At 40.2% G+C, this 25771-nt stretch overlaps 1 protein-coding gene across 14 annotated transcripts in view; it reads right to left on the bottom strand.

Annotated features, from left to right (window-relative positions):
* RFX3 (regulatory factor X3) overlaps nucleotides 1-25771 on the bottom strand; it is a 285490-nt gene that overhangs the window by 138172 nt on the left and 121547 nt on the right. For all 14 annotated transcript variants that reach the window (XM_042963666.1, XM_042963651.1, XM_042963659.1 and 11 more), the window contains one exon: nucleotides 18020-18144. In XM_042963666.1, the coding sequence (XP_042819600.1) occupies nucleotides 18020-18136 (117 nt within the window). In that variant the 5' untranslated portion in view covers nucleotides 18137-18144. The remainder of the gene's footprint in view (nucleotides 1-18019; nucleotides 18145-25771) is intronic.

The raw sequence follows: 25771 nt of genomic DNA, 5'->3' as shown, positions 1-25771 counted from the left end.
CTTCTCTTCTCCTTCTGGCCACTGCAGGAATAAATGGGGTGAGCAAAAGGGAAGCCGTAAGATTCCCAGTCCGATTCCTTCAAAGCAGTTCTAGAAAGATCCATCTTACATATCGATGGGTTTGCTAGGTGGAAGAGGAGGAGGGACAGACAGACATGGTAGCAAGAGAGGGAAATAGGTAGAGAGGAAAGAAGGAAGGGAAAGGGTAGGAAACAGACTAGAAAAGAAAGAAAAATTTACAGACGGACTTCAAGGGGCACCTGGATAGCTCAGTCAGTTGAGTGCCCGACTTCTGATTTCGGCTCAGGTCATGATCCCAGGGTCGTGGGATCTAGCCCCATTTTGGGCTCCACACTCAGCATGGAGTCTGCTTGAGTTTCTCTCTCTCTCTCTTTTCCTCCTCCTTCTGTCCCTCTTTCCTACTCATGCTTGCTCTCGCGCTGTCTCTTCAAAATAAAAAAAGTAAAAATAAAAAAGGTAATAAAAACTGACTTCCAAAAACTATGGGTACCATCTTGCACTTATTGGCATGGGTACTCTCAAAACACGGTGAGAAAACACACGTTGATAAGGATGTGGAGAAACTGGAAAACCCTCGTGTACTGTTGGTAGGGATGTAAAATGGTATAGCCACTAAGGAAAACAGTACAGCAGCTCCTAAAAAAATTAAAAATAGAATATACCATATGATCCAACAATTCCGCTTCCTTTTTTTTAAGTTTTATTTATTTAGGGAATCTCTACCCCCCCCATGTGGGGCTCAAAATTATGACCCCAAGATCAAGAGCCCCAAGTTCCCCTGACAGAGCCAGCCAGGCATCCCCAACGATTCCGCTTCTGGGTATATGCTGAAAAGAACCGAAAGCAGGGTCTCAAAGAGATCCTTGCACACCCATGTTCATAACAGCACTATTCACACTAGTGAATAGTGAACTTTGATTCACACTCGATTCCAAGTGTCTTTTGACAGATGAATGGATAAACGAAATGTGGTATATGCATGCAGAGGAGTATTATTCAACCTTAAAGGGACAGGATATTCTGACAATGCTCCAACATGGGTCACCTTGAGGACATTATGCTAAGGGAAATAAACCAATCACAAAGAGACAAATGCTATATGACTCCCCTTATTTGGGTGTCTAGAAGAGTCAAATTCATAGGGACATAGAATAGGGGTTACCAGCGGAAATGGGGAGTTGTTTAATGGGTACTGAACTTCAGTTTTGCAAGATGAGTTGAGACACAATAATATGAAGGTAACTTAGCAACATTGAACTGTACACTTAAAAATGGTTAAGATGCTAGATTTTAAGTTATGCTTGTTTTTCTGCAAATGAAAGTTTAAAAAATACAGGTTAAAAAACCCCACAGGACTAGAGGCCTTTCCAGATCGCTTTCGGGTCCACAGTCTCTGAATGAGGATTAATCACAATTACGTAATTTATCATGGTCGTGATACAAGGGTCATGAACAAAATTAGAACAAAAAGTTATTTATCCCATAAATGTTACGCCCAATAATTGCAGGAGGTGTATTACAACCATTAATCTCTATGATGCAAGGAACGAGCTTCAGTGGCTAAAACTTACTCATGATTCTACATGATACTACAGAGATTCCCTAAACTACTACCTACATGTTGGAAAATTCGAGGCCGAATACAAAGTTCTGCAGATTGAAGATTACCGTTACTCTCTCTGCAAAGCTGTCATCTCCACTTTGAAGGCCGTTAATTCCCGGTCAGAATGAAGGGCAGAATAACACCGTGACCCTCTCACGGTCACGCCTGTGTCAGGATGAGCAGTACGTGTCCGCTACTCTACCTTGATTCTATATCCCAGTGAGGAGGACCTCATCATGCTGTAGTCCGTTTATCTTGTCTACCTCTGCCCATGATACACTGCAGTCACCCCATGTTTCTTAAATGGATTTGGATTAGCATACCATCTACTCATAAATTCTCAAGTTTCCCAATACAAGCTGATGCGAGTTTTTCTAAAGTTAAAGAAGTCATTCCACGTCATTTTATTGTATAATTCTGGTTATTTCTTACTGAAAATGTATAACCTGACCTAATTTATCATTAGATTAATGAGTTAATTTATCATTAGATTTTCTCTTTTCTTATTCCCCTGGGTTTTAACTTAAAATTTTTTTTAAAAAATTTGAACTCATCTAAGTTTATTTTAGAAATCCATTTAATTGGAGGCAAATTTTATATTTGTGGGTTTAAATGAAAGTAGAAATGGAAGAATAATAAACCACCAATAGAGTATTAAAATATTAAAAGTAATATATATATAGCTGGCGAAGAGGCACATAAGATTCTCAACATCATTAGTCATGTGATAAATGCAAATTGCAAGCACAGTAAGATACCACTACATAACTCACTAGCATGGCTAATATTAAAAACATTAACAATTCCAAGTTTTATAAGAACGTCAAGCAACCAGAACTCTTTGGAGAGTTTTGGTAGAAATATCAAATGGTGTAACCACTCTGGAACACAGTATGGCCAGCTCTCACAATGTTAAACACCTACTGTGTGACCCAACAACTCTACCTCTAGGTCTTTACCCAAGAGAAATAAAAACATATGTCCACGTAAAGACTTAATCTATGAATGTTCAAAACAGGAAACAAACCAAATGTTCAACAACAGGTGAAAGGATGAGCAAGCTGTGATACATTGTTATAATGGACAGTTATTCATCGGTAGGAAGGAATAAGCCACTAACAGACACAAGAACATGGATTGAATCTCCAAAGCATTATGCTGAATGAAAGAGATCAGACACAAAGGAGTGGATGTTTTATGATCTCATGTATTAGAAAAACTAGTAAAGAAAAAAACAATCTAAATGACAGAAGATCAGTATTTTACTGGAGAGAGGAGTGGGGGAGGGGAGCGAGTGAGCACAAAGAGAGGCACAAGGGAGCCCTTTGGGGTGATGAAAATGTTCTATATTTTGATTGTGATGATGTCTACACAAGTATACAAGTATTTGTCAAAAACCACCAATCTGTGCACTTAAATGGTGAATCTTATCACACGTAAATGACATCTTCCTGGAAAGTTATAGCTATGGTGGCAAGATTTTAGTTGGGAAGTTTCCAAGCTTTTAAATCATTTTTCACTCTTTTTTTTATTAATTTTTTTTAATGTTTATTTATTTTTGAGACAGAGAGAGACAGAGCATGAATGGGGGAGGGGCAGAGAGAGAGGGAGACACAGAATCGGAAGCAGGCTCCAGGCTCTGAGCCATCAGCCCAGAGCCTGACACGGGGCTCGAACTCACGAACCGTGAGATCGTGACCTGAGCTGAAGTCGGACGCTCAACCGACTGAGCCACCCAGGCGCCCCATCATTTTTCACTCTTAAAAACAATTTATTTATAAATCACATACATATTCTATTGTATTAGAAGGATACATTTAGTAAAACATAACAGAAAAATGGAAATTATACAATAAAACGCTAAAGATCAAATATTGAAGTGTCCTGTTAATTGAGGCAACTTCAGTAGTTAATCTCATGGCATAATACATACTTAGGTGAGAGGTTCATCACTGAAGATGTACGTCGAAAATCTTAGTACTAGGAACTTGTGGAGACAACTGTGAGCTGTCTAAACACACATTTGCTCTGTGACTATCAGAGAATTAGGGAAGCGTTCATTCTGCTACCTTCGTTGTTTCTGCAATTACGTGTGCTATCTTCAATCTGCAGTGTATATGTGGGAATTTTTTTAAGTTGCCTGGCCTGTCCATATTATGAAGTTAGTTTAATCAAAACTAGAGTACAGACTCCATTAATCCACCTTGTCGGAAACATAAAAAATGTAACAAACAAATGAGAAGGCTGTCATCAACTTCTCTTCCTCGGGATGCCTCCACTACCATGTGATATACATAGTTTCTTACATTTTAGCTGTGTTTCTTATTTTTAGGCAAAAGTAAAATAACAGACATTCTAACATTTCTTCCTCTTCTTCTAATCTTCTTGCACAAACCTAGGAGTAGGTATTCTACTTTGGAGACATCCCATAGTGATAAATTTACACTATTCAGAATTATAGAATTTAAAAAACGGCACGTGTGCGTGTGCATATTTAACACTAAACATGTCATTAAGTATTTTCAATCACTATTAATTTAGACACTCCAGTTATTAGCTAGTTCACTCATCAATTCAATAAATTGATTACTTACTGAGTACCTATTATGTGCCAGACAGGTCATGTGTATTTCGGCTGTACTATGGTAGGAGCAAAAGAAGACTTGGTCTGTGGATCATCAATTTATGATAAAGTTCTGGAGAAAGACATTAATCACATAAACCAATTAAAGTCACAATGACAAAACAGACTGTGAGGGAAAGGGACATGTGGCTCGAGCAATGTATGACAGAAAGACTCAGCCTAGTGTGGGGATCAGCCATGCCTCTCTGGTACCATGACTGCTGACCTCTAGTGTTCAATAAAGTATTGTTAAACATGTGCCAACATGAACCGAGGTATAAATAATGATACTTGTGGGGCCAACTAGTATGATGAAACTTCTTTTGTGTTCAGTCTATCTGTGGTCATCAATCAGCCTTGATCACTTTCATATCAAGGCTGCCTCCATTCTACCTCATTGGCCCAAGACAATTACAGCAATTCAAACTAACACCCATAAGGTCATAAACATATATGAGAACACAATGAAACTGAACAGCGCTCTCAGTTATAACGCAGTAATTCGGATAATCTAGAACAAGTTCACAGTTTCACTGTAAGGATTATCTATAAACACACACACACACACACACACACACACACACACACACACACGATAACTGAAGAGATATCTGTATGTCTTTGCCACATTCTGAGAAACGCTGCTGTTTGCCATCATTTTCTTCCCTCCAGGTCCTAGCAGAGTGTCTGATACAGTGAACCAATAATTCTGTCCTCAGACTTGCAAAATGCTGTGCACTTTACAAAGCACCCTTACAAAGATTTTTCTCGTTTGATTCTACTAACAGTTCCGGGTACATCGTCGGCATCAAGGATAAAGAAACAACGACTGGGTGGTGCTCATCCAGGAAGTCCCCCCACAATTGCCTCCTCCGGCCAACTGACTCCCCTTCCAAACCATACTCTGCTTCTTCTCTGTTCCTCTACGTCCTTATGCAGTGCATGCCTCACGCACCGGCACTCTCTGTGCCATTTCTGTTTACCTGCCCGTCTCTGTGCCCTAACCTTCAGGTTCCTCGTGTCCCCAGAGCAGGTACAGTTCCTGCCACCTAACAGGTGTGCCATCACCAAATGGAGCTCTGGAACACAGCTGTGGCAGCTGAAGGGCAGGCAGGTTGAAGTAACCTGCTCGATCCCACATGGCGTGCCAGTGACACACGGGGCGTCCACTCACTCAACGCCTCCTGAGATCAAAGTCAAGCCGCTGCTCCTTTAGCCCACGTTTCTAATATTTTCGGGTGACTGTACCAGCGCTTCACAGGGAGCACCACCCAAAACAGAGACATGAAAAAAGTTCAAACATCAAAAACACCTCCCATGTGTGACCTAAACTGTCTACCAAGATCTGTTAGCAAGGCAGCACTATTTTTATACCGACTACTTAAAGGTGATGGGTTTTGTTTATTACACCAGCTTCTCCGGGCCATTTTCCCCCTAGATCCGGTTCCTCAACTTCTCTGATGGGGTTTTGCTTTGTTATTTTAAAACATCTATTTAAAATAAGTGCCTGAAGAAATGCTCAATGTCTGTGAAATGTATTTATGAGATTGCTGAGAAAAATTAAGAGTAATCACAAGTTTTAAATGTATAACCATCTACCAGATCAATGAACCACAGGCAACAGACACATTCGTGAACCTCAGTGTTAAGGCAAAGCCTCAAAAACAAGCACAATGACACAAAGGAGAAATCATCGGTAAAAAGGCTTTGTTTGCACAGAGTATGTTATCAGGGGTCATAAATGGGACTGTAATCAATGGCCTGGTCAGTTTCATAAGAAACTCAGAAAAATTATTACCACTGGGAATGAAAGCTTAGGTTCATTCAAAGTAAAATTAGTATCACTTTCCAAAAACTTCAGAAATAAGTTTGCCCTATTATTTCAACATACAGGTACGGTTTCACTTACAAAACAAAAACAACTCGTGTCCACGTATGTTACGGTTTAATTCTGCTAGTGATGACATGCAAAGTTAGCCTGAGATCCACAAATGGGACACAGTGCCTTTTGAACCTAATTTTATTAATAAGCATTTTCATTTAAGAATTACCTTTCTTCTGGGGCACTGTGTGGCTCAGTCGGTTAAGCATCCAAGTCTTGATTTCAGCTCAGGTTATGATCTCAGGAGTTGTGCGTTCGAACCCCATGTTGGGCTTTGCTCTGACAGCACAGAGCCTGTATGGGATTCTCTGTCTCCCTCTCTCTGCCCTGCCCCTACTCTTATTCTCTGTCACTCATTCTCCCTCTCAGAAATAAACATTAAAAAAAAAAAAAAGAATTACCTTTCTTCTTCTATTTCAAGTGCTATCTTTTCTTATTTATTTTTATTTCACTTTTCTTCTTTAATCCTAGTACTTTTAAAAAGCTAACATTGCTAATAACAAGAAAGCACAGATTTAAGAGAATCCCAAGCTACCAAGACTTAATACACCAGAAACACCAAGTAGTAAAGGGAGAAAGAAAAAAAAATCATGGCTTTGGATAGTGATATAGATTTACGAGAAACAGCTTGACCAACTCACAAACCAGAAATAAAAGTCCTATATATTTCTATTTTCAGTTTTGAGGCCTATCTTTTTTTGTCACCCATTAAAATGATACCTTATAGAAATAAAAGATAACCCCTGAAAGCAACCTTTAAAAATCAGGATCATAGGGATGCCTGAGTGGCTCAGCTGGTTAAGCATCTGACTCTTGATTTGGGCTCAGGTCATGATCTCACAGTTCGTGGGTTTGAGCCCCATATCGGGCTCTGGGCTGACAGTGTGAGGCCTGCTTGGGATTCTCTCTCTCTCCCTCGCTCTCTGCCCCTCCCCTGTTCTCTCTCTCACTCTCTCTCAAAATAAATAAATGAAAAAACTTATGCTACCTGCTTCCCCATTCAATAGTTAATGTCGATTATAATATGAAGTTGGATGACTTTTTAAAAGCTTGCTGATCGAATGATTTGATGAGCCCGGTTTTCCTCAGAGCTGAGATGGGAGTCGTCTGGGCCTTTCTACACTTGGGATATACACTGGCACTAATTACGACAAAAGTCAAAGCCACAAACAGGCCAGTCATTTTTGTTGAGTTTAAGACCTAATTTCTAACTTCTAATGCCTTTTTTTTTTTTTTTTGTCTTTTTTTCTGGAGAGTAATTTAGTTTGCATTTTCTAGCAACCAGAATTTTAGGCAGTCCTCAACTGTACCACCAACTCATTATACACATTTGTGTTCCTAAGAGTCTTAAAAATATCACCAGTTTTTAATTGATCTTTTGCTTTATGTGTTGATCAATCTGGCTTGCTTGCATATGTATGTATGTACATACGTATGAATTTTCTTTATAGTACTTCTCAAAACTGGACAGTTGATGAGGAATGTGAAGAGAGTGCAATAAAAATCTCAAAACCGATTTTCCTCTAGATGTTTTTCCTTTCCTTACTAGGAGCTCAAACTTAACAAACTTCGATTGGTATTGATCTTTAAACGCTTTTTCTTTTGATAGGATTTCAGACTTCTGGAAGAGTTGCAAGAATTATACACAATATTCCCAGCTCTCCTCTCCCCAGATTATCTGAATAGTAACATTTTTACTACATTGATTTTTATCATTTTTTCCTTCTCTTTTTCCCCCAAGATTCTATATTTACTGATGCTCATCCTTACGATCTGAGTTTAGAAAAGGCTTTAGGAAGTTCAGGGTTTGTAATTTTTTTTTTTTTTTTTTTTTACTTGTTAGTTATTTTGCTTGAATAGCTCCTTATACCTCAGTCGCTCTCACTCGCTTTGCCTGCGGGATTTCTCAAAACTGCACTGATTCACAAAGCTAAAACCAATCCTTCTTGACATAAAGTATATTATGTTCCTTGCCGTGGGACCGCCGTGTTTAGCACTGGTATGTCAGTGAGCTTATACCATTTAACAGCTGATCTTGATAGAGCTCATCTGAGTGCTTTATCTCTGAGTACGCTTAGGTGCTCGGGCTGTACAGTCAGACCACTTGGCTATGACTCCCGGCTAAAAAGATCCTGACTGAAGGAAGGTAGATTAGTTTTAAACACCAGGTTTAGAACGTCGCACTGAGCGATGAGGCAGCCGGGACAAAGAGGGTGGCTCTGATCTGCTTTAAACGGGAAGTCTATCAGTTCGCGAGGGCTGTGTGCGAGGAAAACAAAGCATGGGAGTCTCCGCACACATGGCCTTGACTGACGCCAACACAAATTTTTAAAGAAAGTAAAGGGGCATCCCATGTGTGTCTATTTCTAAAATCAGCCCTGGAGGAAAGGGCAAAATGATCACTTCTCGTGGACAGAAAAGATGGGCGTTAAGTGTTCCACAGAATTAACCTTCTGACGTGCTGCTTTAGTACAGGTGGTGAGACTGAAGAATTGTGATGAGCAATTCGCCTGGTTGTAAAAGTGTCCGGGAGAGCAGATGACTCACCTACTGTGTTCCAGTATCCTGACAGCTTCCACAAGAGCATCTCGGGAACTGCTATCAGGGGCAAGAAAACCCGAAGTGGACATGGTTGTGACAAGTTTTAGAAATGACGGACTGATCATCAGGCACAGGGAATGGCAGACAACAGGTGCTCAGTAAATGGCAGTTACTATTATTTTTATTATTTTTAATGTCTGTTTATTTTTGAGCGACAGAAAGAGCAGGGAAGGGGCAGAGAGTGAGGGAGACAGAGAATCCGAAGCAGGCTCCACGATGTCAGTGCAAAGCCCAACGTGGGGGTTTGAACTCACGAACTATGAGATCATGACCCGAGTGGAAGTCGGATGCTCAACCAACTGAACCACCCAGGCGCCCATGGCAGCTACTACTATTTGATTCCCTGTTTCCACTGGATTTCTGACAAAGTTGAACGGTGGTCAACTTCAAAATGAGTTATTACTGAAAACTCCAATAGCTTATATTGTCAGACCAGGAGTCACCTAAGACCCCATCTCATCGTTCACCCTTTGTTCCCCTCTCTCCTCGGCCATTTTGACCCCACAGAAAACACTTTCATTCCCTCACTGGTTACTTCTACTCTTTAATCTTAGCTTAAAAGTCACTTCCTCCGGAAAGACTTCCTTGACTAGCTCAGACTATACATAATTTTTACTTGGACCTTAAAATTTCTCTTCCTTTCAGATACTGACAATGAACAGGCTGAGTTGTACTGAGATCTATTATACTGGAAATGCATCTTTAGTACAGATAAAGAATTCCTCTGATTTGCTTTCGCAAAGAGGGCCAGAGTGCTCTGTTTAGATTTTGTGTCACCTTATTCAAAGTATATGTAAACTGAGGTGCTAGTTATCTTAAACTTTTCTACTTTCTACTCCTGTAAAACAATTTTATAGGACACATTGGATTTTCCAAGCAACAACAACAAAAAAAAGTCCTGATGTTGAAATTGATGGTTTGATAAGCAAATTAGATTTTCATAGGAAATATTACATACCTCTAATTCCAAAATTATGGAATCACCTAAATTAAGTCTATACAACTAAGAGGATTATTGAAGAAGAAAATTTTCCATAATTCAACACTGGAAGGTCTTTTGGGATAGCTGCACTAAATGAATAATTCAAGTCTCTTCTAACTGGAAGCCCAAATTCAAATCAGTCTGGCTAAGATATTAATATAATATTCTTGCCTTCATTTCCCAAACTCATATCCTACCACAACCCCACACGTGATCCAAAATTATTACATTTCATGAAGTGAATAAAATTCTGGAGGTATGTATTCTGGATACTGACTGAGAAATCCTCTGGCGTTTTCTCTAATCACTCCGGTGACCGCACTGGGTTCCGATCCAGGAGAGAGAATCCCAATGCTGCCCCTGCAGGTCAGACCAAGTTGGCGCCCATTCTGATCTAGAGCCTGTGCCTCCCTAACTCGAAAGCCAGAGCAATACACAGAAGGACCACAGTTTTATGCTTAGTAGAGAAAATGAAAGCAACTGGTTTTAAGACTAAAAGAGCTGCAGAGGAAGAGTTACTTGAGAGTGAGGGCAAAAGGGAGGACCCAAGGCCAAACCTTATGGTACAGGGGGTCAAAAAACCCTCCAAATTAGAGGAATCAGATAATACTACTAATAACAAGGAAAAGACCAACAGGAAAAAAAAAATTTTCTTACTGGAGGCTTATTATATACCAGGTACTACCTTAAACGATTTAGGAAATAGATTATTTAATATTTGCGGCCAAGTATACGCCAGATATTATTATCCCTCTTTTACATGAGGAAATTAAGTCTCAGGTAAGGTTAATAATTTGCCCAAGATCATATAACTAGAAAGAGCTAGCAACAGGATTTGAACCCACAACTTCTAACTGTGAATCTCAGTCTCTTCACCTCTACAAAACCTGCTTCTTCCTGGACGAAGTAGCCCTCAAGAAATAAAACGGGAAGCCCAAAAGCCACAGAATAAGAGCGATGAGGACAGTCAACAGTTTTTAAGTGTCAAGGAAAAATCCAGAAAAATCCTGGAGAATATTTTTGGGTTTGGCTCCATCAAAAGTGCACAGTATCCACAGTTGCATGAGTGGCATCCAAATTTCACAGGATTAAGAAGTGGTTGGACAAAAGGGAAATGTACTAGGCAAGTACAGATTGTCGAGAAAACCGGCAGTGGGGAAACAGAGAATGAAATACGTCCACTGAAGAGGGAAAAGAACGAAAACACTGGGGAGGGAGCACATGTAAAAACACCACAAATACGTCATCTGACTCAACCTCCCGCAAGAAGTTCTTGGGAAACACACTCCCACATTCCTCACTTCCTAGCCCTGTCACCAACCCGTCAGACTCCCCGATTTCCCTTGGGCTCTTCCATGCCTGACTCTACCAGAAACGCTCTCCTCCGGTTTGTTTTTCTTACGCCCTCCAACTTTTCCTTCAGCACGTGGCTCAAAGGTCACATCCATGGTGAAGATATTACTGATCTCTACTCCCAAGAACAATCTCCACAGTTTCCCCCTGAGGCGATCAGTATCCAATTTTGTAACAACAGCTGTCTCCCTCAAAAGTTAGCTTCCTACAGTCAGGTACCGTGTCAAATCACCTCTGAGACACCTCATGTGGATGCCAGTAAATCTCTTCGCTTGGCCATTCCAGCCGTTGCCGAAAGGGCCGATGAACCCAGTGGCCATGGAAGCAGGCACGGAAGTCAAGCATGGGTTCAACAACATGGCTTCTACTCACTACAGATGATGTGGCTGTAACTATTGGATCCTAAGCTGCCACGGAATTAGAGACAGATACAACCCAGACCTCGAGACAAGATCCTGAGACAGAACCAAAGGGGAGAGGTGTTTTGCCTTCATGTGTCACTTCCCCCAGCTGAAAATCATACGCCAATCATTTGTAACATTATTTGAAGCTGATCTGTTGATTCTAACTCATGCTAAGTGTCTTATCTCAGCTGAAGAAATGAGTGAAGAAATGAGGCACGTTTAACACAGTGCCGGGCATAGTCCTCTGAAACTACAATATCCTAAACTGATCATAATGATCGAACTCCAGACGAGAAAGTATGTTTAAAGTCACTTAACAGAGAACCATTGCATATGATTACTGCACTATTTAAATAGTACTCAGCAGAGATGTTCAACTAAAAGGCCTTCATATTCGATTGGCACAATGAAATTTATTTCAATTGTAAATCAGCATGTTCCCTTGAAACACCTTTTATATTAGATCCTAAAAATAAGCAGTTCTGGCTCTGAAAAATAAAATAAATATGCTCTTCAAGAGATAAAATCACTGTCTTTTGTTTTCCTACAAAAAGACATTCAACTGGAATTCATTTTAAAACGTAGCCCCATCTTTTAGGATGTCTGTCACAGTCTTAATTAGGAGAACACTGTCCCCTTAGGTAACCAAGCCAATGGGAATCAAATCCCAAATAAGAGCAAACCAACGAAAAATGTCTTTGTTTCTACTGATTAGATGAGATAAAGGTCTCAAATGAAAAGAATTCTATTTCTGTCCATCAAAGCTAGAATGCACAGAAAGCAACTCTCTCTTGACCCTGAACAGAAAAGAAAAAGACAGGACTGATCGAGGGCACTACCTCAGACTTAGCTCTCCAAACTAGCAAAGGGAGCCATTCGAGATATTACTGATCAGATTCTGAGCCAATACAATATTCTGTTATAGATTTAATATACTACCGACAACCTTTTGTTCCCCTTAATCACTGTTCATTGCTTCCATCACAAGAACTTTCTCACGGGCATGCTGCTAATCACAGTTTCTCGGGTTGTGACGATATATACTACACAGAGGGAACATGGCAAACACAAGTGAGCATAAAAATGACCCCTTGTTGAAGGTGTGGTCTCATGTGAGGATCTCAGGAGTATTTGTATCAAAATTCCTTTCCTAAAATCTACTTGCTAAAATTTGAGGCTTCGTGTTAAAGATACCCGTAATAAATAGATCTACCGGGATTCATTTAAAATCTACCCTTCTTGGGGCGCCTGGGTGGTGCAGTCGGTTAAGCGTCCGACTTCAGCCAGGTCACGATCTCGCGGTCCGTGAGTTCGAGCCCCGCGTCAGGCTCTGGGCTGATGGCTCGGAGCCTGGAGCCTGTTTCCGATTCTGTGTCTCCCTCTCTCTCTGCCCCTCCCCCGTTCATGCTCTGTCTCTCTCTGTCCCAAAAATAAATTAAAAAAATAATAATAATAATAAAATAAAATAAAATCTACCCTTCTTGAAGACTGCCCTTCGCCTAGAACCTAACTAACTGGCAATCCTGACTGAAGCTTGTTTCTCAAACAAAATGTCATTTATCCCTTTGACCACAGGGAGGAAATGCTCACTTGCCAGGATGTACCACAACTTATGTGGCAATGCTAAATATGTGACAGATTGACACTCACCAAAAAGAAACAATACGGCTACAAAAGCAACAATACTCCCAGAATACGGCTATTCTATTCATTCTGATAACTCAAATTATAGAGAAGAGTCACTGCCCAGAGAGATGACTTATATAAAAACAGAGATTCTTACCTGAACATGATCTTGAAATGAGTTTTCCTCCATCACATAAAAAGGTTTCAATGTCCCAGTTACATACCAAAGACCCGCTAGAAAGAAACAGAGTCCCCGGGCAGGAAACGGTAAAGACACAATCTCTGAATAATACAAGAACTTAAACAATGTTGACAGCTAATGTGACACAAGAGTTTTTTCTCTGAATTCAAACAGAAGCCCCTCGACCCCAGGGCTCCACTGAACCTGGGATGTTATGTTTACAGGAAGCGGTACAGGGGCAACACTCGGATCCACTTTGACAGAAAACATGTGGGCTTTCTTCTAAGAGGAAGATGGGCAGAGACCATAGGCAGAGTAAGAGCTGTAGTCGGAGGGGCAGTTAACACTGGGAAACATGAAAGGGAGAAAAAGTCCCGGGGCCCTGGTTCAGGGTGGATTAGGAATTCTCTTCTGTGTCAGCGCCATTATGGAACACCTGAAGCCCAAAATGAAAACAAGGAGTGTATGTTCGGACTTCTGTCTAGGTTCTGCTTTGAAAAGCATCTCAACTGGCTGGCTGTGAGAGAGAACTGAAGAGTGGAGGACATTTTCCTTCTTCCCTCTCCTGGACTTATCATTCAGTTCTAGAGCAAGTAGGGTCAAAGACCTCTCAGATTTAGCCATCTATTGGCCAAATGGAAGAATAACCTACAAGAAACTGTAACAAATCACTGAAGGCAGGGGAAGGCAGGGGGGAACAACTCATTTCTAGCCATGGTCTATACAGTCTAAGAAGTCTTTTTATAGAGATGATAGGATGAGTAATATCAAAAGTTTAGTAACTAATCGAGATAGTGAATTTGAATATTTTTAGAGGTTCTATTGAATTGGGCAACAATGTCCTTATTTGGAAGCTTGAGACTCTATGGTGTTTTGTGAAATGATGAAAAATTATAACAGACAGGAAATTTGACAAAGTATTATATAACAAGACCATGTAGTCATTGCTCAGAATTCTCTATTCCTGAACCAGACTGTCTAAGGAAAGGTGGAAAGTTGATTCTTGAGATCATACAGAATAAATGAGAAACCACAGAAATAATTTTAGAATCAACATTTTACTTGGTACTTATTACACAGTGAGATTAAAACCTTGGTGCTTTGAAGAAACAGAACTATATACATTAGATCTTAAAATTGTCTGGTCTCTCAACTTTCTAAAAAATACAGCATCACATGCCTCAACCTTAAAAAATTTTGAGCTATACACCTTGTCTTCACATCAAAGTGACCAAAGCAAAGACACAATAAAAGTTCAATCAATGTGGAGCACCCTGGATGGCTCAGTCAGTTGAGCATCCAACTTTTGATTTTGACTCAGGTCATGATCCCAGGGTCATAGGATCAAGCTCTGAGTTGGGCTCTACTCTCAGCATGGAGCCTGCTTAAGAGTCTCTCTCCCACTCCCTCTGTCCCTCCCCTGCTCACGCACTCTTTCTCTCAAATAAATAAATGGATAAATAAATAAAGTTGAAACAATAGAAGTAACTACTTTTGACATCAATGCTATAATTTCAATATCCGTCATGGGTCGGTGACAAAGGTGAGAAGCTTTTAAAGGTGTCCCACCACGGTTTGAAAACTCAAGAATGACATCAGCACATTAACAATACAAAGGTTACACACAAGTTAAGAGCAGTAGGAAATTACTGCAGCAGTGATCTAATCAGTTATAGAAAATATATCCACAGGGACACTGTTAGAATGCACTAGGCAGTGTCAAACGTGACACTTTTCCAGGGGTGCCTGGGTGGCTCAGATGGCTAAGTGTCCGACTTCGGCTCAGGTCACAATCTCGCGGTTTGTGAGTTCTGGCCCCACTTTGGACTCTGTGCTGACAGCGTGGAGCCTGGAGCCTGCTTTGGATTCTGTGTCTCCCTCTCTTCTCTGTCCCTCCCCTGCTCGCTCTCTCCCTCTCTCCTTCTCAAAAATAAACATTAAAAAATCTTTTTAAAAACGTGACACGTTTCTAGTTTCAAAAAAAAAAAAGGAAGAAAAAAAAAGAAAAGAACAAAATGACAGAGGAGAAAAAATTCCTTCCAAATAAGCCTGGAAGGACTACATCACAGGTAACTCTGGGCAAATATCACACTAACCCACTATGTGAAATAAAACACTTTGTTGACAAAAAGAAAACAAAGAGTTCTCACCTTCTTTGCTTGGTGTAAGGGGGTGTAAACTATCACCTGCCTGGAATGTCCTAGAGGAAAGAGCTAACTTGAGGCACTGAAAAATATGCCTGCTAAAAATGAGCCATATGGCCTAGCACAATGTTTTCCAAAGTGTGGTCCACGTGTACATGACATTATTTTCTACGAGGACATGGACAAGTTAATGTGTGCGTACATATGATCTTCTATTTACGGCTGGTGATACTGATTTTCCATTTCTGGTAGCAATTTTTTTTTTTAAGTTTATTTATTTTGAGAGAGAGAGAGAGAGAGAGAGCAGGTGAGGGGACACAGAGAGAGGGAGAGAGAGAATCCCAAGCAGGCTCTGCAATGTCAGCATGGGGGCCCGACACAGGGATCAATCTCACGAGCCCGAAGATCATGACCTGAGCTGAAACCGAGTCGGACGCTTAACTGACTGAGCCACCCAGGAACTCCGCAATGTTTGTTTTGTAAGGTAGGTATTTCATATAAAAAGTGATTCTACTTAAGCACCAATCAGAGGCCCTCCACGAACTGCAAGCAGTGAGGTGGGTGACTGCTTTCCCTGACTTTGGTGAAAGTTCGGAGATTTATTCTTTGGCCTAATCTCTACACTAAGGAAGACCAACCACGGGTGATACCATGTGAAAAAAAGAAGGATTAAGTGAATCGGGGCAAGAAATACCCAACTCTCTTCCCCTACTCAGCTTTCAGGAAGCCAAGTTTATGCTCCAGGGAGGAAGCTGGAGAAGTCTTCTTTAAAAATATGACAACCCGAAAAGAAAAAAAAAAAAAAAAATGACAACCCAAGAGGAAAAACAAAGAACATCAGACGGTCCCCAGTTAAAAAGCCCAGTCAAATGACCCTGTATTGAAGTTAACAAGACCCACTCATGCATTCAAATCAGCTGTTTACCCTCATGCTTTTAAATATGGATAAACACCCAAAGATTAGCAGACATCTGAGAAAAGCCTCAAAAATAAAAGATTAAAAAAAAAAACTCACAAAACAAAAAACAAAGTAGTGTGAAGGAAATGGATTCTAAAGGAAAAACTTCCAACAAGTTTTAAAAAATTAGTAATTTCAGAGAAAAAAAAAGATACCATAAATCAGGAAATACAACATGATGTTATAAAAAGGAACATACAGATGGGGTGCCTGGATGGCTCAGTTGGTTGGGCGTCCAACTCGGCTCGGGTCATGATCTCATGGTTCGTGGGTTCAAGCCCCATGTTGGGCTCTGTGCTGACAGCTCAGACCCTGGAGCCTGCTTTCAGATTCTGTGTCTCTGTCTCTCTACCCCTCCACCACTCAACTCTATCTCTTTCAATAATAAATAGACATTTAAAAAAAATAAAAAAGGAACATAGAGGAAAAAAATTTTTTAACATTTTCTTTTTTTAAATTTCTTTTTTAATGTTTATTTGTTTTTGAGAAAGAAAGAGACAGAGCGCGAGTGGGGGAAGGGCAGAGAGAGGGAGACACAGAATCTGAAGCAGGCTCCAGGCTCTGAGCTATCAGCCCAGAGCCTAATGCAGGGCTCAAACTCACAGACCACCAGATCATGACCTGAGCCAAGGTCACACGCTTAAGCGACTGAGCTACCCAGGAGCCCCCGGGAAAATTTTTCAAAAGCTTCTTCTTGGTGACAGCACTCTCCCTGTCCATCACACTTCTACCTCCTGAAAAGAATTCTACCTTAATCTGTCTGTCATTTAGGAAAATACATCCCTTTCCCTAGTTACTTTTTTGGTAATTGTAAGAGCAACATTTGCTAAAGTTTCTCCTTGATACTAAGAAATTACAGGCAAATCTCAAGTCTCAGGAGAATGCTTGATACGATCTTTCTCATTTAATTTCTCACTACTCTTTGGAAGAAATGACAGGCCAAGGTGTTCACCATCCACCTGACAGAACTATTATCCGGCATGAAGAGCATTTACGTCGTCAGTATCTTCCCGAAACAGACCGAGTGTCCTGGGTTTGAATAAGCTCTGTAGTAAACGTGTGATGATGAATTCATTCCCAATTCTTTACGTGGGATGAGTCAGACCTCCAGACCTTTAAGATCATTTAATTTTCATTCAACACTATTTTTTCAGTCGCCGTAATATTCAGACCTTTCCCAAAACATCACAAAGGTGAAATCCTTGCCTGTAAGGTACGCACAACCCCTCCATTAAGTACCACTTACTGGGAGCCAATTATATGAAACTGTGATCGCTGATATTTCGGTAAGAGAGAAATAGGGTGTTGTGATAATGAATAAGAGAGGGGAGAAGAGAGGGAGGATGGTCAAGTCAGAAAGCAGTGTTTTCTTTAGGAGTTAAGAGAGAGACTCTTTCAGAAGAGGGATTTATACAGTTGGGCTCCTTTTCTTTGTATCCCGATAGCCCCACACGGAGAGAATTTGCCACATCCAGGAAAGGCTCAAGAAACATTTGCTGCATTAACCTAAGAACGGAACCAAATCAATGTTAGCACCCACAGGACTAGCAAGTGTAGTCTAAATCCCCTTTGGACACAGCTGCGTGGGAGAGTCAACACAAGGACAGGCACAGCATTTCTCTGCGAACAGCAGCTCCTTACCTGTTGTTGTACCGGTACCTGCTGCACCACCTGGGTAGGTACCGCTGCTTGACTAGCCACAGATGTCTGTAAAGTCACTGTCGAACCTGTGTCCGACCCGGTCTCTGATGTCTGCATGATGGTCTCTGAAATACAGTATCAGAAATAAAGTTTTAAGTGTTCTCCCTGCATGCATGATTAGCTACATTACATTTGTTCTAAAATTCCTATACTTAGGGGCGCCTGGATGGCTCAGTTGGATGAGGGTCCGACTTTGGCTCAAGTCGTGATCTCGCGGTCCGTGAGTTCGAGCCCCGCGTCGGGCTCTGTGCTGACCGCTCAGAGCCTGGAGCCTGCTTCAGAATCTGTGTCTCCCTCTCCCTCTGTCCCTCCCCTACTCATGTTCTCTCTCTCTCTCTCTCTCTCTCTCTCTCTCAAAAATAAACATGAGGAAAAAAACCTATACTTAGAGTAACTTTCAACTCTCAGAATATTTCTTACCCCAACATACTGCCATGATATTCCAGGCAGCTTTATAGTCATTCTGTTCACTTTTTAAGTCTACACAGAAAATTACCAATTCACATTAAAAAAAAAATCCCCATTTACACTTCTTATTTTGAGGCTATAAAAGTTGAACTTCATTGAAATCTACCTTCCTTAGGTCTCATCTGTTAATAAAAGTTTCAATCATATTATAAACTGTAGACCAAAATTATTTTAAGATTCTCAATTTTCAGAACACAAACCCTAGCTGGATGCAAGTATGTCATAAAATTTTATTTTCTAGACACTTTTAGAGGCCATTAGCGTGTCCCCCAAAGGTGTACAATTCAGAATACATTATTCCTAACATCCTTTCCAACTTTCAAACTTACTATGCAGTGATCTAAAAAATTAATAATAATAATGTATATCCAAAACTTAACCAAAGGATCAAGCTCACTAATTTGCTGTGACTGTGGTATACTGTACTAAAATCAACCTTGATTTTACCCAGAGGTAGCCAAACATCAACAACATTTAGTATTTTGAACATGGGGAGGACCGCTATTATGTAAATGAGGCTGGTAAGCAAGACACGAAATTTTAGCTTCTCTCATTCACAGTTCAGCATGGCACATTTTTAAAGTTCATATGTGCCTGATCTAGCTACACAGGTTAAATTTTGCAGTGTGTAATGTAACAGGTATGGTTTCTAAGACCTCCTGGTCTCAACATTCCCTTTTGCTACTTATAGAGTTAATGGAATAAATATTAATCTGTTACCGAGCAGGGACCAGAATTCTAATATTCTTTCCGGGGGGGCTGGGGGAACAATATTTAATTGGTAATTTAAGAAAAATACTGCACTGTGGTTTAAATCTGTGAACAGCAGGGTGAACATTAATTTTCCCCAAGAAAATTCAAAACGAGCATCCAGTTCTTTCAAGTAGAAAATTAAGCCCCAGGGGTGCCTGGGTGGCTCAGTTGGTTAAGCGTCCGACTTCGGCTCAGGTCATGATCTCATGGTTCGAGAGTTCGAGCCCTGCATCGGGCTCTGTGCTGACAGCTCAGAACCTGGAGCTGCTTCAGATTCTCTGTCTCCCTCTCTCCCTGCCCCTGCCCTGCCTGCACTCTGTCTCCCTCTCAAAAACAAATAAACATTTTTAAAAATTAAATAGAAAAAAGAAAGAAAATTAAGCCCCTTACCATCTTTTGTCAACGCGTCCCCTCTCTTCCCATGTTTCCCCCAAACCTTTTCTATCATCTCATTCAATTTTAGAAATGGACCTCTGAAGACATCTAATCTACTCTTCTCATTTGATAAATGAGGAAACTGAAACCCAGAGAGGTTAAGAGACTCACTCAAGGGGACAGGAACAGATGTGAGGCGAGGCCTTTTTGCTTTGAATCCATGCTTATTTTTCTTTTCTAGACCTTGACATTGGCATCTCTTTAGGTGATTTGCTTACTCTTTTGTTAGTCCAGGCCCTCATGCAGCACAATAAACCTTACCACTGCAACAGATACAGCAACGACAGCTAACACCGATTACATGTTCAACCTATGCTAAGGACTCTTCCAAATGCTCTACGTGTTAATTTATAAGTAAATTAATCCATGTAACACCCAGGTGTGACTGGTAGGATTATAATCTCCAAATACAGATGAGGGACCTCGGACATACAGAGGGAAGGTGGGTAGGAGCTTAAAAAACAAAGGGAAAGTGATACAGACTGTGGCTACCCCGTCATTTACTTGGGTCGGCTCTTCACGCTCAGCTCCAAGACGTTGAGAATTTGTGGGAAGTCTCCCAATTATCCAAGAGAAAAAAGCTGGAAGTTCAGATTTTTATGTGAAATCTTCCAAATGGTGGCTCATTTAAAAAAAATCTAGCATTAATCTCCAAGCAAACACACACACCCACACACACATCCACACATCCCTCTGGGCTACCATTAAGACCATGGATATGCCTGAAATTGAGAATGACAGTATTCACCACACAAAGTTCTTGCCTAAGTAAGATGACTGGAGGACCCTTGGTCGTCAAAATTTGGGGAAGGGATACACACGAGGAATCCTATCTGTATCTCTTCCTTTATTCCATCACAGAGGGGGAAAAAAAATGCCCTCCCAAAAAGGAAAGCAAAAGTCAATGTCCTTTGACTCACTACATGCTTATAGACCATCAATCCCTTTTGTGCTACAGCAGAAGGGCTGTGAGTGAGGGGGGATGTCTTTCTGCAGAGAATGAGGAAGGAACCAGATGTTGCTTACCGCGTCTTTAGTGAGGTTTCCTTAGCCTCTCTAACTAATGCCAACCTAGGTGGAGGCATCAGTCCGTTTAGTATACAAATGAAGAAATCAGAGTTGCCAATTATGTCCAATCAAAGGTGGCTGTTTCTTAGAGTGTAGTCACTCACCTAAAACTCCCTCCTATTTCTCCCAGTGCTGGCTGGGAATGTTCTCGAGGCTTTCTCGTGTGCCCATACGTTGTAATGCAGACCAGCCTACACACCCATTTTAGGCTACGACCCAACCTTGACATCGACTATTTTAGACCTAACATATGCAACAATAAAAAGAAAGATCTCTTTAAAAATTAAATATATTTTTAAAGCAATTCCTAAGAATTCTCCATAAACCACATGAGAAAGCTTATCAGAAGATAAAGGGCATAGATCTGAAAACTGGCTTCTCAAGACTATATTATATTAGACTCCACAGACAGGCTTTGGTTCAGAGTAACTACAAATTAAAATTCTTAATTGCCAATATTTAAATATCAGAAATCTGTGGTAAAAACCAAATTTCCAGATACAAAAAAAATGTGAAGATTTAGAAAAGGTGAGCACACAGTGTATGTTTTATAGGCAAATTACTTAAATGGATATACTCCTTCACTTGCCTGGCCTCTATAGGCATTTGAGTTCATGACACTTTTTGGGGTAACCAGAAATTCAGTCTTACCAATCCAGATTGAAAATGGAGAATAATTTTTTGGGTTTGAGACCATCTTAATAACATTTAAACTCATTCACTTCTTTTATACAGAACAGAAATACCCAGGTTTGACCACTTTACCAACAGAAATGCGTGACCAGACGATTGGAACTAACATTTTCCCCATTTAAAGACGAGTCAACGGGAGACTCACAGACGTTAAGTCACTTAACCAAGGTCAAGCAGCTGGAGGTAGGAAAGGAGGGTTTGGACCTCCCACTGAAGTTCACACACGAGACGACTAGACCAAGTGGGGAGTCCTGAATTTCAGAGCAGACATCGCACAGACAGAAGGGAGTAAAAGAAAATAATGCAAACTGGGGAGATTTTCAGAATGAGAAAGAAGGAAAAGGTCCCAACTACTTTATAGGAGCAACCTTTGCAGAACAGACTGGGGAAAAGAGATGGATAGAAAATGATGGCTTTATAACCTCGGGTTAGAAAGTCACGACGAGCTTTCCATCTGGCCTCTGGCTCTACGCATATGCCACGTCAAAACCGGCACATAAAGTCCCATCCCGGACAACAAACAGCTGCCCCAGAACATCATCTGTTTACTCCCGAGTGGCTGATCCCCATCCTGTCTCACCGGCTCTTGGATCATAAAGGGTCATGCCTACTGATAAGAACTTAGTTTCTCCATCTTTCCTTGAAAGACACAACTTCATTCTCCTTTAATGGCATTGTCTTCCTCGGTTTTGAGGAATAGGCTTTCTTTGCCAAAGCCTCATGGCTTGAGAGGGTCTCAGTCACATCCGTGGCAGAGACTGGCTCAAAAACTCATGACCATAATTAGGTCTCTCGGCTAACAAGTATCTCCCAGGCGCCACACATTATGCTAACTGCTTGAAATACTTCTCATTTAATCCTCGTAGGACTCCCATAATGGAAGCGTTCTTATTTCCACTTTAAAAATAAGGCAACTGAGGCACAAATGTACTCAATAACTTGCTGAAAGCCACAGAGCTAGTAAGGGGAAGAGCCTGAATTCAACCCTAGGTTTATCGCACTCCAAAGCCTGCGATGTCACTCCTTATAGTACTTTGCAATATCATGATGATAAGGCTTCCAAATGAAAAGCTAGAGACTATTATTGATCTGAACAGCAAAGTCTTTGGGATTCTCAACCCACTGTATTCCATCTACACTTCCAATAACAACGGACAGACATCCCTTCTCTCTCCGACATCGAAATTAGGAAGTATTCTCTCTCTTTCTGCTGAGGCCATAATAAAACCTAACTAGTAAGTATTTTTCCAGAGGCATTTTAACGGATTAATTCTGAAGACCTGACTTAACAGCAGATCAATTAGAATGTTAAAGCATGTTCGAGGAGTATAACCCTCCTGCCAAATTTTGCTAAACAGATCATTTAAACCCACCGACGCATTCAGAGTATTCTGGTAGCTTTCCAACATTTCAGCAAAGCAAGAATCGTCACGGAGGGTAGTGTCTGAGCAGGCTTCATTTGGAGGTTTTGTTTTAGACCCAACATAAGGTTTATGTGTACATTGGAGGTGTTCCTATTCATCCAGCAGTGGTTTCTGTGCTCTGTTTATGTTTGGGAGTAATGTGGTTAGTTTAGTTCCTTCACAGCCCCCTTTCAAGTGATATTTGTTTATCAGCCACAAATGCAGTCACGTTAATCCATTCTGATAAGCTAAATAAACCCCTGCAGCTGGTCCATGACGCAGCCCATATGCAAATGAGTTGTATATTCTTGCAGGAGAGACATGCGCGATTTCAGTTTCGTCTTCCTTGCCTAATGTGGCAGTCAGGTGTGTCAGGAGCAACCGATGCTTGTTTGACAAAGGACCTTTTTATTCTGGCTAATTAAGCAGTTGGACACACCCGCCTGTTAACGGTTCTGTTTTGCACAGCCAACTCTGGCTGAATCATGCGCATCTACAGCTAAATAGGCCACATTTTGAAAGAAGGCTAATTAACCCCTAGGAGAAGGAAAAGAATATTGCAAAAACCCAGCTGCTGAAAGCGACAAGATTAGCATTTCTTCAACCTGACGGGCAAAACCCAGGCAAAGCAAACGTGTTTGGAACAAACATGCGTTATTTGCAAGTTTCAAGGCGTTCAAACGTTCTTTATGGAACTTCCTGAAGATTATTTAATACACTCAAATTCACAGTTGGATTCCTTTTATCACACACAATATACACGCCAAATTAAATGGTTTAATAGTCTGACCTAATCAATTACTTTTCAAACAGAACTATCTAACTGGGATAGCTTAAAAATAGGTAGTATCCATCTAATTTTTATTGGGGTTTTTCAGCCTGAAATAATTTGCTTTCTAAAGAAGCAAAGTCTGCAAAGTTTGGCTTGACTACACTGACGATATTGTTTTGTGTGGGTGTGTGTGTGTGTGTGTGTGTGTGTGTGTTTTACACTGAGGAATGTAACAGGTTCCAATTCAGTATAGAAAATAAAGACTTGTAATTTAATTTTCAAGTGCGACAGAGAATTTCCTTCCTTTTTCCTTAGTATGGAAAAACAAAAGATGTTCCTTCTAATTCCTAATTGAACCAAATTAACCAAAGTTAATATTACAATAGTCACTTAATGGGTGTAATAAAAATAAATCACATCTACAATGTGACATTCAACTATAAATTATTTACTGGAAAACCTGGTTCAACATAAGAGCATGGGAATTTACAAAAAAAATTGGCATAATTTGAATTACTGTTTTTAAAATACAGAACAAAAATGTTAATGTTGGTATGCCTTTACACAGAAAAACCCCAAATCATAATTGATGTTTTGTGACATGTAATTTTTATTACTAATATTCTGATTAAGCATCAGCATTGTTGAATAAATGTGAGAAAAAACATAAATATTAGTATACATAATGCCCAGAGCAATTAAAATCTCTATTAAAATTAGATGACTGAAAAGAGCTGTGCTATTGGCCTGGGGGGGGGGGGGGGGGGGGAGTTGACATTACTTACTTTCCTTAACATAAAATTAAATATGAAATGTATACATTTCTGACTCTTCTGGAGTAGATGGTGAAAACATTACGATTATTTCAATTCTATTAAAAAAAAGCCCTAAGGATATTAAGCAACTTTTAAAAACAACAATATAATATAAAACAGAGCATATTAGAAAGGTTATATACATAGGTAAATAGTCCTAAGTTTAACTTTTTGAAACTGACAAAAACAGACTGAGCTGATTAATTTAGCTACAACTGTAAGAACACTGTGACTTTGCTTTCTTCCCCCACTTTATCCAGTACAAATGCTAGAAACTGATAAAGCTACAGACTGCAGTCAGCCTTTTTAATTTAAAATACACCTCTGAAAGTTTATTCGTTGTAAAACACAGGGCTTTATCAAATCAATATATCAAGTAACTGAAGGGACTTATGATTTTTTATATTATAAAAGCTCTGCCTGTGTATTTAGGTTTAATGTTGTAATCCTCATGACTGTGTACAATTAATCTTTTGCACTAAATTGATCTGTAGAAAATGATGGAATGATAATAGTGTAGACTGTTAGGCAGTCATCTTTCTGTGATAGCTGATGACAGTGATTAATGTTGGCGACGATTAATCAGCACACTGGTAACATATACAGGTTGCCTGGGTAACTTTTTTCACTTTTCAAACAAAGGTTTTCGCTTAACTAATTCTTCCCTTGACTCAGAATCGAGTATGAAAAACTGTTTCTTTAGAGAAGAAAAATCAAATTACTTTAGCAGTTTTTATCTTAAAGGACCAATGACAAAATAAAACCATCTACTAACATACTAGTAAAGCCAAACTAGTAAAATAATGTAAGAGCTATTTTATTATTTGTTATTCGTTTCTAGTCGTCAAGAGAAGCTGTCATCAGGCACAGAGGTAATTTTGGGGAAAAGAGACCCAAGTGCTTGTCCAGTCTATTGCTAGTGCCTTTCCAGCATTTTCTGCCACTCGTGGTCGTGAACGGGCAAATCAGGTCTTACCTACATGACGTACGCAAAAAAATGACAGTGCTCAGACATCGGCTGAAAGAAAAAGGAAAGAAAACCAACCAAACAAAAACATCTAAGCATCCTACACTCTTTCCTACTGGAAAGAGAGCCTGAGAACACCATGATGTAATATACAGAAAGATTCTAACCAAAATACATGAGACAAAGCTATAAATGTTTCTCCCTATTGGTCCATCCAATCCTGAGTGACCAGAACCTAATGGATGGAGCATTTAATGATATTAACTCCCAGAACTGACAGATGATGAGCAATGAGCACTTTATTATATATCTATCATC

Source organism: Panthera tigris, chromosome D4, assembly GCF_018350195.1.
Source record: "Panthera tigris isolate Pti1 chromosome D4, P.tigris_Pti1_mat1.1, whole genome shotgun sequence".
Lineage (NCBI taxonomy): Eukaryota > Metazoa > Chordata > Mammalia > Carnivora > Felidae > Panthera > Panthera tigris.
The sequence above is the reverse complement of the archived record's forward strand: the minus strand, read 5'-3'. Positions and strand labels throughout refer to the sequence as shown.